General features: G+C 48.7%; 1 protein-coding gene across 1 annotated transcript in view; it reads left to right on the top strand.

Moving 5' to 3' along the window:
* The window catches only part of barx2 (BARX homeobox 2), a 42,309-nt gene extending 31,219 nt beyond the window's left edge, over window positions 1-11,090 (top strand). The window contains exons 3-4 of the mRNA XM_078530731.1: window positions 602-686; window positions 10,738-11,090. Of these exons, the coding sequence (XP_078386857.1) occupies window positions 602-686; window positions 10,738-10,875 (223 nt within the window). The 3' untranslated portion in view covers window positions 10,876-11,090. The remainder of the gene's footprint in view (window positions 1-601; window positions 687-10,737) is intronic.
* Window positions 11,091-13,187: the final 2,097 nt, after the last annotated feature.

Genomic DNA, 13,187 nt, shown 5'->3' with positions numbered 1-13,187 from the left:
TTGCCCCCTCATTGTGTGTTCTAATTACCCCTCACTGTGTGCTCTAATTTCCCCCTCATTGTGTGCTCTAATTTCCCCCTCACTGTGTGCTCTAATTTCCCCCTCACTGTGTGCTCTAATTTCCCCCTCATTGTGTGCTCTAATTTTCCCCTCACTGTGTGCTCTAATTTCCCCCTCACTGTGTGCTCTAATTTCCCCCTCACTGTGTGCTCTAATTTCCCCCTCACTGTGTGCTCTAATTTCCCCCTCACTGTGTGCTCTAATTTCCCCCTCACTGTGAGCTCTAATTACCCCCTCACTGTGTGCTCTAATTTTCCCCTCACTGTGTGCTCTAATTTCCCCCTCACTGTGTGCTCTAATTTCCCCCTCACTGTGAGCTCTAATTACCCCCTCACTGTGTGCTCTAATTTCCCCCTCACTGTGAGCTCTAATTACCCCCTCACTGTGTGCTCTAATTTCCCCCTCACTGTGTGCTCTAATTTCCCCCTCACTGTGTGCTCTAATTTCCCCCTCACTGTGTGCTCTAATTTCCCCCTCACTGTGAGCTCTAATTTCCCCCTCACTGTGTATTCTAATGACTCTGCTTTGTGTATTTTCTCAGGTTGGATCTTGCACAATCACTGGGATTAACTCAGCTTCAAGTGAAAACCTGGTACCAGAACCGAAGGATGAAGTGGAAGAAGTTGGTGAGTGCAGTTCATGTGCTTTATGTGTCTGAGCAGAGTTTGTAATTGGATCTTGGATTGGTGTTTAGCAGTGTTGTTGTAAAATCACTAAAATATTTTAAACAAAAGAGAGAGCCCATGGCAGTTTTTAAAAATTCTTTCACAGCATGTGGGTGTCACTAGCTAGGCCAGTTTTTATTGCTTATCCCCAATTGCCCTTGGGAAGGTATTGGTGAGCTGCTATCTTGCTGCAGTCCATGTGGTGTAGGTACATCCATAGTGCTGTTAGGAAGGGAGTTCCAGGATGTTGATCCAGTGACAGTGAAGAAACGGCAAAATATTTCCAAATCAGGATTGTGAGTGACTTGGAGGGGAACTTCCACGGGGTGATGTCCCCATGCATCTGCTGCCCTTGTCCTTCTTGGTGGTAGTTGGTTTGGAAGGTGTTGCAATGCCTCTTGTAGATGGTACACACGGCTGCCACTGTTTGTTTGTGTTGGAGGGAGGGAATGTTTATGGATGGGGTGCCAATCAAGTGGGCTGCTTTGCCCTGGATGGTGCCAAGCTTCTTGACTGTTGTTGGAGATGCACTCATCCAGGCAAGTGGAGATTATTCCATCACACTCCTGACTTGTGCCTTGTAGATGGTGGACAGGCTTTGGGGAGTCAGGAGGTGAGTTACTCGCCACAGGATTCCCAACCTCTGACCTGGGGCAGAATCATCCCAGATTTGCAGTAAGTGCAGTAGTGGGCAGAGAAAACGATGTTTTACCCACTGGCTGCAATCGCGGCTTCTCACGCCTTATCGTCCCAAACCTGCTTCATTAATTATGCATTCCCGGGAAACACGCTGTTTTCATGGCGGGCAGGCTCTCATTCGCCCGCCACGCCATCACCTCGCCACTTCATCACGCCGGGTGTCACATTTAAAGTCCAACCGCCGGCACACCTCTTTGTGCTTCCAGCCCAGGACTGCCACACGGAAGACAGGATGGCAAAAAAACTGCAGCCCCTCGGTTTAATAATGTGTCCCTCTAGTGCCTTTTGGATGCCGTGGAGGCACACCGTGATGTCCTCTACCCCTGCTCTGGCTGCAGGATGGGCAGTGGCATCACCAACGAGGCTTGGGAGGCAGTGGCAGTGGTGATCAGCGTCAATGCCCTGTAAAAGAGGACAGCTACCCAGTGCAGAAAGAGGATGAATGACTGTTCTGCCAGGGTAAGTCACTCTTCTCATCACTCTCAACTTACACACTCACAAACCCATCATACACCCACAGGGCCATCACTCACTGCCGATTCAAGGGACATCACCATTCACTCTCTCACACACGCCTTCATTGCCCTCATCCCGTCCATGGGACCACTCACCACCCACACATGCCAGGCATACTTATCACCTGGACTGGCAGGTGTCCCGCTTAGTCTCTCCATGCAGGACAAGCTGGCACACAACAGCAGGGAGAGGTCGCTTATCGGTGAAGGAATACCTGACGTCAAGGTCCACATGGACTTTGAAAACAGAGCCATCCATCTGGCCGGCGAGGATCTGGTCCCGTGCTGATGGTGAGGTTGGTGCTGCTCTACCAATTGAGGATCCAGCAGTGCAACATCCATCAGACAACCATGCTGTGAGTGATGTGTCCTATTTCACAGGCCACTGCCATGCATTAATTATCTCTCTTGTCTTCATAGGCACATCTGGGAAACAGCTGACGGAGTCCATGACCCAGGGCCTCCAATCAAGCTCCGAGGAAACTCAGAAGAGGAATCTGCTGAAACCCTCCCTGAAGTCCCATCACAGCGCTCATCCACACCCTTCACCAGCAGAAACACATACCTCAGTGGAACCTAGCTTTAGAGTAGCCTCAGGATCACAATCTGGTGAGCACATTGCACTTTCTGATCCACAGCAGGTGGGAGCAGGGATTTCCCAAATCCCTGGCACTCGGAGGACTGCTGGAGGCCAGAAATTTGCTGAGTCTGAGTCAGATAATGAGCCTCTGGACTCGGTGATGTCACAGTTGCTGGAGCTGCAAAGGCAAGCTCGGGAACATCAGGAAGGGATGTCCACTACACTCCTCAGATTGCAAGGCACGATGGAGGAGTCCATCAGGCTAAGGTGATAGCGTCGGCATGCCAACGCACCGAGGTCAACACTGGCAGGATGGCGGCCGCCATGGAGACTTGGTCCTGGACATTGCTCTTGCACTGCTGCAGGAGCTTAACTCCATCGCTGATGCCATAGTTGATCTTCAACAGTATGTGTGCGAGAGGGGTGCAGGGCAACCAGATCTTGCTCCAGCTACCCCTTCTCCTCAAAGAGTCAGCCAGGAAGGAGCCAGCCAGTACCTCCTGGAGCCGTCCATCCAGGTGATTCCAGGAGTGTCCGGCCCATCCGAATCCCCTCTTCCTGTGACCCCAGCAGCTCCAGCTCCACAGGCCGAGGAGGGTGCCACTGCCACACAGCAGGACCCCGAAAGCAGGCTGGTGCCCTCCAAGTCTCAGCGATCCAGAGGACGCCCGGCAAAGCCATCACAGACAGGGTGTCACAGTCAGTAGGCTGCCTCCACCTCTGCTGTGGATGGCCGGGGAGCACTGAGACATAGCGGCAGAGTTAGGAAAGTTAAGAAAGTGTGGTTGCACAGCCTGGGCATGGTTGTTAATCACTTTTATATAATGTCCACTATTAAACTCCCAAGAATGCCTCCCTGCCTATGGTTCCTTGTTCTGATGAGCAATGTTCTTGTCACTCAAATGTGAAAGCTTTCTGCACAAGATGAAGGCAGGTGTCTCAGTCCTGGGCCCCTTTTCTGTGCTTTATGCAGCTTTTAGACCAAAGTGATGCTCCAGCCTCACACTCCCTGGACATATTAGTGTTCCCTATACCTCGATGGTGTTTGTCATGGCTGCCAGAATGTGGTGGGCAGGCGTCACAGAGTTCCGTCAGTCTCTCTGTGTGCTCTCAGCACCTTTAAGGTGGGGCTGGCCCCCATCTCTTCAGCATCTGTGACCAGTGATGCTGTGGTCCTGAAGGGCTCAGGTGCTGAAGGTGGACAAAGTATCAGATGCTTCTAAAGTTTCATGTCTGTGTCTCTATGATATGACCCTGATCACAGAGCGCAAGCGGGCTGCCCTTGGCCAGACAGGAGTCAGACATTCTCAGAGACTGTGTGAAGATTTATGAAGTGTCCTCACTGAATGTCGTCATCATCCTCCTGCAATCGAGGACTATTAGGGCCTCTACTGCATCTCCAAGACAGGAGCATTAGCGCAGAGGGTATGTGTGCTGCCATAAGCCAGACTGGAGTCAAATGTTCACAGCTGCAGTGTGAGGATCTATGGTGTCTCCTCACTGCATGTCGGCATCATCCTCCACAAATCTAGCAGCTATGAGAGCCTCCCGAGCGCGCCTACCTTGTCTGGCCAGTGCAAGGGCCTCACCACCGTCATCGTTGCCTTCGAGTCTCTCTTCACCATCATTACCGTCAGTGGCGTCATCATCAGAGGAGGCCTCCAGCTCCTCTCCCCATTGCAGCGCCAGGTTGTAAAGGGCGCAGCAGATGACGACGATGCGTGACACCCTCTGTGGACTGTATTGCAGGGCTCCACCAGACCAGTCCAGGCACTGGGACCTCATTTTCAGCATCCTAAAGGTTTGCTCCACCAAGTTGCGAGCTGCAGCATGAGCCTCATTATAGCGTCGTTCTGCTGCAATCTGAGGCCCCTGTACGGGTATCATCAGCCATGGCCTCTGCGGGTAGATCTGTGGACCCTGAAAGATGTCAAGGATCTGTGACCGACTGAGAATGTAGGAGTCATGGACACTCCCTGGAAACCGTGCCCAGAGCTACAGGGTGTGTCTACGGTGGTTGCCTACGAGCTGCACATTCAGCGAATGGAATCCCTTGCGGTTGACATAGTTGACTGCTTATTGCAATGGAGATCTGTGCACGACATGAGTGCAGTCAATGGCACCCTTACCTCTGGGAAACCCAAGATCTGGGCAAATCCAATCCGTCTTGAATCCTGGCTCTCCTGGTCCTGGGTGAAATGTACAAAGTTGTGTGCCTTTGCGAAGATGGCATCTGTGACCTGATGGATGCATTTTGGGTGGAGACTTGTGATATCCCACAGAGGCCACCTCTGGAGCTCTGAAAGGAGCCACTAGCGTAAAAATTGAGTGCCGCTGTCACTTTCATGGCCACTGGTAGTGGATGCCCTCCATGTTCCCGTGGCACCAAATCCTGCTGTAGTTGACAGATTTGGCCGACCAGTTCCTTAGACATGCACATTCTTGGTGACACTGGTTGTCGGTCATCTGTGGGAATGAAAGGAGGCATCTATAGACCCTGTGTGTGGCTAGGCACCAATCAATGATGGCTCGCTGTGGCTCTTCAGCGCCGTGTGTGGGAGCCCCAGCTGCCCCTTCTCCCAGAGGTTGATGCTCCTCCCTCTGCACAACCTGGAGCCTCAGTCACTCTCTCTTCCGTCATCTTCACTCTCTGTAAGCCATCAGGCATAGAGCTAGTTCACCAGGCTCCATGATCCTGATGTACTCTCCCTGCAGGATGAAAGAGAGAGGTTAGTATGGGTGTACCAAGAACCTGTCCTGGTTAAGTCTGAAGGCCCCTTTACATATCCTAGAGAGTGCTGGCCACCACTTGGATGGCCAGAGTTTAATGCACTGCATGGCTGCTCAAACCCTACCCACCTCTGCCCACTCCACCTGACCAATTGGTGGCAGCTTCACCCACTGGACTGCCTGCTGTGCTCTCAGCTCAGGCACAGACATCCTCCTAACCTGCACAGCAAGGCTGCACTGTTAGCTTCAGCCATGGGGGAGACTGGTCCAAACCAGGATGATAACATTGCAAGTGTCTGTGAGCACCTCCAGCAGTGACTGCTCCATATCCAGCTTTAGCGAGGAGATTGTACAATGTGCCCAGTCGTCCAACTGTTCTGCAGTCCACTAAAATGCTCATGAATTTGCAGTCTGTGCCCAAGGGGTGAAAAGCTCTGGAGCACTTAGAGGTGGCATTTTCATGCCACTGTGTTGCTTGAGTGAGCAGATGAGCTAGAGACCCAACTCCACGCATGTCAATGTATCTGCATCTGAACTGCCTCAGCTGCAGAGGAATGGTCACTTTACACAAGGTTTCCGTCATGCGTAGCTGCTTCCCTCTCTCCTACCTAGCATGTGCTTGTGCACTACCTTCAACCGCAGGGTAGGGCAGCGCTTGCCCCCCCCCTCCCCCCCAAACGCGCCTCAGCCTTGAAGTCCAACAGGTGACCCGGGCGAGTGTTGCGTGACATTACTGTGCACTCACCTTCAAGTTCCCCTCAAAGTGCGGCCCGCTAAGTACACGCCTTATATATGCTGTTGTGAAACACGTTGGCCTGCAATCATACCGAAGTAGGCGGACGATCCAGCAGGGGTGGATCATTCCAGCGGGCTGGCCTTATAATGATATGCAGATGTATTACAATGAGGTTCCCACATCTGATGGCGGGAAATGCGGCCCGCCATCGATGGGCTAAGCGGATGATCGCATACTGGTTTCATGATGTCATGACACTGATTTCTGGCCTTCTCACCACATTGCCCGCTCATGCCGCCGAGCATGCCTGATGCCAGCAGGCACGGAAAATTCCACCCCTGGTCTTGCAGCAACAGTATTTATATGGCTGGTCCAGTTCAGTTAATGGTCAATGGTAACTGCCAGGATGTTGATGTGGGGGATTCAGTGATGGTAATGCCATTGAATGTCAAAGGGAGATGGTTAGATTCTCTCTTGATGGAGAGAACTAGTTGCAGCAACTATTTCTCGCGAACTGCTGATGTGGGAGGGATTGTGGGCACCCAGTTGGGGGGCACAGGAGGATATTTACCCAGAGGGTGTATTTTAGAGGGGATTTGTATGCAACCCCCTCTGGCTTTCCCAGAGGCCTGCCCTGTGGTGGGAGATCCCAGCTGACACAATGACTTGTTTATTACAGGCAGCAAGAGATTTCTCGATGTTACAGAATCATGAACATCACTCACCAGGAGGTGAAGGTTTGGTCCATTCTAGCAATGACTGTGCAGTCAATCTGTGTGAGATGGATGTGGGATAATGTGGCTCTGCAGGCAATCTCCTCTTTCATTCCATCAATATGGAGGATGGACATGGGAAAGTACAGAAGCAGTAAAGTGTGATACCAGCATGAGAGAGCTTATCTATTAGAGAAGACTGAAAAGGCAGGGATTCTTCTCTGTGGAAAAGTGGAGGCTGAGGGGTGACCTGATAGAGGTCTTTAGGATTACTAAAGGGCTTGATATTGTAGACGTAGAGAAGTTGCTTCCATCCGTATGTGTATCCAAAACTAGGGCCCATAAATATAACATAGTCACTAATAAATCCATCATGGAATACAGGAGAAATCTCTTTACTCAGGGAGATGAAAATGTGGAACATGTTACCCTAGCGAGTGGCTGATGAAAATGACAGATGCATTTAAGGGGAAACTAGATTAGCATTCTGAGGGAGGAAATAACAGAAGGATTAGCTGATAGGGAAGCATGGTGGGCTGAATGGTCAGTTTCTGCATATTCTCTGTAGTTCTATGTAACAGACTCTGCAGATTACCTGGACTCTCCCAAACATTAACGCTCTCTCTCTCTCTCTCAAGTATCTTCTACTCTCCCTTCGTCAGCTCCCATGGCCTCTCTGGGCTACTCATTTTCCACATTAACCACTCTCCGCTGTAGTTAATTAAACCTATTTGTTGTCAGCCTGTGGCTACAGCAGGGAATGAGTTAGAATTGGTACTGGACATTTAAAAGAAGATATTCATCATCCTGTGAGAATCTGGATCAGCCAATCCAGTAATCACAGTCAGAATCATCACTGATTCCACAGAGATATATTCATTGGTACACATGGAGAGCCCTGCAGTGATTCCCACTCCCACCCATGCTTTTATATCTCAGTTACTCATCTGACCAGCTAATTGACACATTGTTATTGGAAACTAATTGATTTGCAAATCAGATTTACAGATGACATGGGCAGCAAGAAGTGCAGGAGGAGGGAGAGAGTAAGAGAGGCAGTGACCACCTCCATCCACCCATGTTCCCAGTGAGCATGAGGACTTGAACTCAGGCAGCCCCTCAATTCCCCATTCACTTACAGTCCCACAAGTCCACAAACCTTTCCTCTTGCAACTGATTGCCTTTTGTCACTCCAGACCACACTGCAAAGTTAAATAGCAACACAAATACAGAACAAAAATTAAATGCATGTCAGCATTCACAAAAAAAAAATCCCAACTCACCCTTGTACAAGCCCTTGGTGTTTGTCTTGTGTGACCCTTGCTCTATCTGGTACTCCCATGAAAATATTCCCTAAAGTCTACAGATTAAGAGGTGGAAAGTTGTTGAGCTTCCATTGAGGACGCCATGGCAATGGTGGGTGACCTCCAGGACCCGGTCACAGACTGCAGCATCACAGGGTGGGCTGAGCAGTCTTGCCCGACTAGTTATGTGGCACTAAAAAAGGCACTGGTGGAATGAGTGAAGCGGAAGCAGGCATGAGTTACCCTTGAGAAAGGAGGTGCGGTGCCTCTCCTAATCCCCTGGGACTGTGCCTCAGTACTCAGGGCTCTGCTTGAGTACAGAGCGCTGGAGCGAGGTGTATAGGCTCATTGGCAGACTGATCAGTGCACCTCTCGTTTTACATCAGCCTTTAGCGGGACCCTACGCCCTCAAAGTCTGTAGATGGGCTCTCTGTAGAGTGAACCCTCCCTGTGGCAAGCTGGCACTGCTGATATCCTTACTCCCTTGTCCTGGTTCCTGTGCATTTGTGCTGGATGAGACACCAGGCCCAGGTCCCTGATGGCCCCAGTCTCTGAGCCGCTGCATGTCAGGGTGAGATTCAGTGATGCTATATCTTCAGAAAAGCTGGTTTCCTGTTAAGTCTCGTGTTACTGAAGTGGTTCCAGGAGCTCCACAGACTCACAATCACGGTATGGTTACAGAACAGAAAGAATCAATCGGCTGCCATGTCTGTGCTGGCACTCTGAAGGAGTAATTCACCTATTGCCATTCTCCCGTCTTCTCCCCTGTAACCCTGCACATTCTTCCTTTTCAGATAAAAGTCTAATCCCCGATTGAACCAGCCTCCGCCACACTCTGAGGCAGTGCATTCCAGATTCTAACCACTCACTGCGTGAAAAAGGTTTTTCTCATATCACTGTTGATTCCTTTGCCAATTACCTTAAATCTGTGCCCTCTTGTTCTCAATCCTTCCACCAATGGGAACAGTTTCTCCATATCGACTCTGTCCAAACCCCTCATGATTTTGAATACTTCTATCAAATTTCCTCTCAACCTTCTCTTCTCCAAGGAGAACAATCCCAACTTCTCCAATCTATTTACATAACTGAAGTTCCTCACCCCTGGAACCATTTTCGTCAATCTTTTCTGCACTGTCTCCAATGCCTTCTCTTCCTCCTTAAAGTGTGGTGTCCAGAACTGGGCACAATACTTCATCTGAGGCCAAACCAGAGTTTTATACAAATTCAACATAACTTCCTTGATCTTGTACTTTATGCCCCTATTATCCTAGGATATTGATTGCTTTATTAACCACTCTCTCAACCTGCCCTGCCACCTGCAATGATTTGTGCACATGTACACCCAGATCCTTCCGTACCTCGACCCTCTTTAGAATTTTATCCTTTGTATTGTCTTTCTGCATTCTTCCTACCAAAATAAATCACTTCACACTTCTCTGTATTAAATTCCATCTGCCAACCTGTCTATGTCATTTTGAAGTTCTACAATATCCTCCTCAGTTTATCCCTAATCGCCCCTCACTGCTCCTTTTACCACCCTCTCATACAGCCTTTCGAAGACTTATGGATTGCCTTTAATGTTAGCTGTCAGTCTCTCTTCATATCTCCCTTTGTTTCTCTTAGTTGCTTTTTAAATTCCTTAGCTACTGAAAGAGAGAGACAAGGGTTAGCTTGTGGTGTGAAGGGAGACCAGAGGGTAAGGTGTAGGTGTTGACAGCTTTGTCATGCTGAGTGTGTGGGTGAGGGAAAAGTGAGGAGAAAGAGGATTAGTTTTGAAGAAAGCTTGCTCAGTATCTCCTTCAGTGAGGATGGTCTCCACTCTGCTGCTGCCAGGATGACCAGCACGTTCTTTTCAAGAGCAGGTGGGATCTTCCACTTCTGTTGGCAGCCTGTTGCCTGATGTTGTATGTGGTCTTCTCCTGCATGAACAGAGTGTGTTAGTGAGTAGGGTTGGGAGAATGTGTGGCTATTATGGTGGAATAGGTGTCAGTCTGTAGGTAAGACAAGCATTGTAAGAGAGGGCTGTAATAGCAACATGTGAGTTTGAGGAGAAGGAGATGTAGTGAAGTGTGTGCCATGAATCTAAGAGCAAATGGGAATTGTGGATAGGAAGTCTTGAGTGCTGTCAGTGGGGTTATTCGTGAGGCTGCAAATGGTGCAGTTGTGAGCAGTTAATAAGAGAGGTCATCTTACTTTAACATCTCTGGTTAGATCATTGCATTTCTTGAGCCATGTCTTGTGTGCAGTGCTCCTGGAATTGACATACTCTGCAATTTTTTCCCACTGTTGGTGGAGAACTCTGTCCTCCTCTGCACTGCCTAACAGGGCCTCCAGGGCAGCTTTGGAGATCCTCAGTGCCTGCTGTTCCTTCATTCAACCGCTTCTTCAACACAAATGCTTACATGGTGTCTGCAGCCAGAATGCATCTTCCCTGCAAGTGCCATCATAGATACCTGATATCCCTCCCCACACTGGGGTAGGTCTACAGTCGATGAGTAACGTAGATGGAGCTGTTTATTCCACTGCATCATTATAAATGTCAGCAGGAATATACCTTGCTGCCTGAGTCAATACCAACAGACATGTGCTGTGTGTGTCCTGCCCATTGCTGGTTGTGATCAAATTTCTAGGCTGCAGTGTGTTTAAGTAATCCCCGCTTTCCTCTCAATCACAGCTATCACTTGCAGATTGCCCAGATGTTGACATCCGTGTTTAAACTAATTTCTCTAATGCAGGTGCTGAAAGGAGGACATGAGGCTCCAACAAAGCCCAAAGGAAGGCCAAAGAAAAACTCCATCCCCACCACGGAGGAAATCGAGGCCGAAGAGAAAGAGGCCAAATCAGCACAAGAGCAGGAAACAGGTCCTTCCTGAGAAAATGGATCAGCACAAATAAACTCTTTTATTCTTCACTATTCACTGGTGCCATGGGACACTGCTGTAGCTTGTAGTGGAGACCCAAGAATGCAATGTACAGCCAGACTGCTGCCTAATCCAGCAGCTGTGTGTAAATATTAACATTAATTTAATGGGAGCTGGGAGCTGATGCTGTGTTTATAAGGGGAATATGAATAAAATATTGTATATTATTTTGGCGTAGTCTCTGTTTTAGTGGATCTAGCTTCTCAACGGTTTCGGACTGATAGCTTTTTCATTTCTGATCAACCCTCTGACATATTTACTTATTATTTATTCATGGGCTGTGAGTGTTGCTGGCAGAGTTTGTTGCCCATCCCTAATTGCCCTTGAGAAGGTGGTGGTGAGCTGCCTTCTTGAACTGTGGCAGTGTGGGGTGCAGGTCCACACGCAGTAGTACATAGAAGGGAGACCCAGGGTTTTGACCCAGCGACAGTGAAGGAGCAGCAATTGCAGTTCCAAGTCAGGATGGTGAGTGACTTGGAGGGGAACTTATAGGTGGTGGTGTTCCTATGCATCTGCTGCCCTTTTCCTTCTAGGTGGCAGAGATCATGGGTTTGGAAGGTGCTGTTGGAAGTAGTCTTGCTCAATTGCTGTAGTGCACCTTGTAGATGGTACACACTGCTGCTACTGTGCATCGGTGGTGGAAGGAGTAAATGTTTGTGGATGGAGTGCCAATCAAGTGGGCTGCTTTGTCCTGGATGGTGTCAAGCTTCTTGAATGTTGTTGGAGCCACCTTCAGCCTGGCAAGTGGAAATTATTCCATCACGCTCCTGACTTGTTCCTTGTAGATGGTGGACAGGCTTTGGGGAGTCAGGAGGTGAGTTACTCACTGTAGAATTAATAGCCTCTGGTCTGCTCTAACCACAGTATTTGTATGGCTTGTCCAGTTCAGTTTCTGGCCAATGGTTACCCCCAGAATGTTGATCATGGGTAATTCAGCGATGGTAATGTCATTGAATGTCAAGGGAAGATGGTTAGATTCCCTCTTTTTGGGGATGGTTATTGCCTGGCACTTGTGTGGGGTGGATATCAGCCTAAGCTTGAATGTTGTCTAGATCTTGCTGCATTTGGACAGGGACATCTTCAGTATCTGAGGAGTTGCGAATGGTGCTGAACATTGTGCAATCATCAGCGAACATCCCCACTTCTGACCTTACAATGGAAGGAAAGCCATTGATGAAGCAGCTGAAGATAATTGGGCTGAGGACACTAACCTGAGGAACTTCTTCAGTGATGTCCCTGGACTGAAGTGATTCACTTCCAACAATCACAACTTCCTCTGTGCTAGGTATGACAACCAGCGGAGAGTTTCCCCCCTGATTCCCATTAACTTCAGTTTTGCTAGAGCTCCTTAATACTTTAACTCAGTCAAATGCTGCCTTCATGTCAAGGGCAGTCACTCTCACCTCGCCTCTTGAGTTCAGCTTTTAAGTCCTTTTTTGGACCAAGGCTGTAATGAGGTCAGAAGCTTAGTGGCCCTGACAGAACCCAAACTGAGTATCAGTGAGCAGGTTATTGCTGTCTAAGTGCGGTTTGATAACACTGTCGACAATGCCTTCCATCACTTTGCTGATTATAGAGAATAGGCTGATGGGGGCGTTAATTGGCAGGGTTCAATTTGTCCTGCTTTTTGTGTATAAGAGATACTTGAGCAATTTTCCACATTGTTGGGTGCTGTAGCTGTACTGGAACAAGTTGGCTAGGGGCACAGCAAGTTCTGGAGCACACGTCTTCAGTACTGCAGCAGGGATGTTGTCAGGGTTTGTAACTGCCTTCAGCCATTTACTGATATCATGAGTGAATCACGGTGAATCTGTGATGCTGGAAACCTCAGGAGGAGACCTCCTTACGTAAATCTCTTTTTAGGTTCATTATCGCCCATGTTTTTACTATTCATATGACTATAGAAGACTTTTGGATTCTCTTTTATGTTAGCTGCTAGTCTCTTCTCATGTTCTCTCTTATCTTCACCTATTTGGTTTTCTTCTTTGTCCCTATCTCTTCTGTCATCCAGGGAACTCTGTATTAGTTTGACTCATCTTTTATTCACATGGGAAGGTACTTGACTGTTCCATTACAGTCTTGCCTGCCAATCTTTGATTCCAATTTACCTAGGCCAGGTCCATTCCCGCCCCATTGAAGTTGGCCCTCCCCTCAGTAATTGTTTTTACTCTGGATTGCTTCTGGTTAGTATAAGGGGCAGGCTATTTAGGACTGACATGAGGAGGAATTTCTTTACTCAGAGGGTGGTGAATCTTTGGAATTCT

The sequence above is a fragment of the Cetorhinus maximus genome, chromosome 2 (genome assembly GCF_964194155.1).
Source record: "Cetorhinus maximus chromosome 2, sCetMax3.hap1.1, whole genome shotgun sequence".
Lineage (NCBI taxonomy): Eukaryota > Metazoa > Chordata > Chondrichthyes > Lamniformes > Cetorhinidae > Cetorhinus > Cetorhinus maximus.
This window is presented reverse-complemented; position numbering and strand designations above follow the sequence as displayed.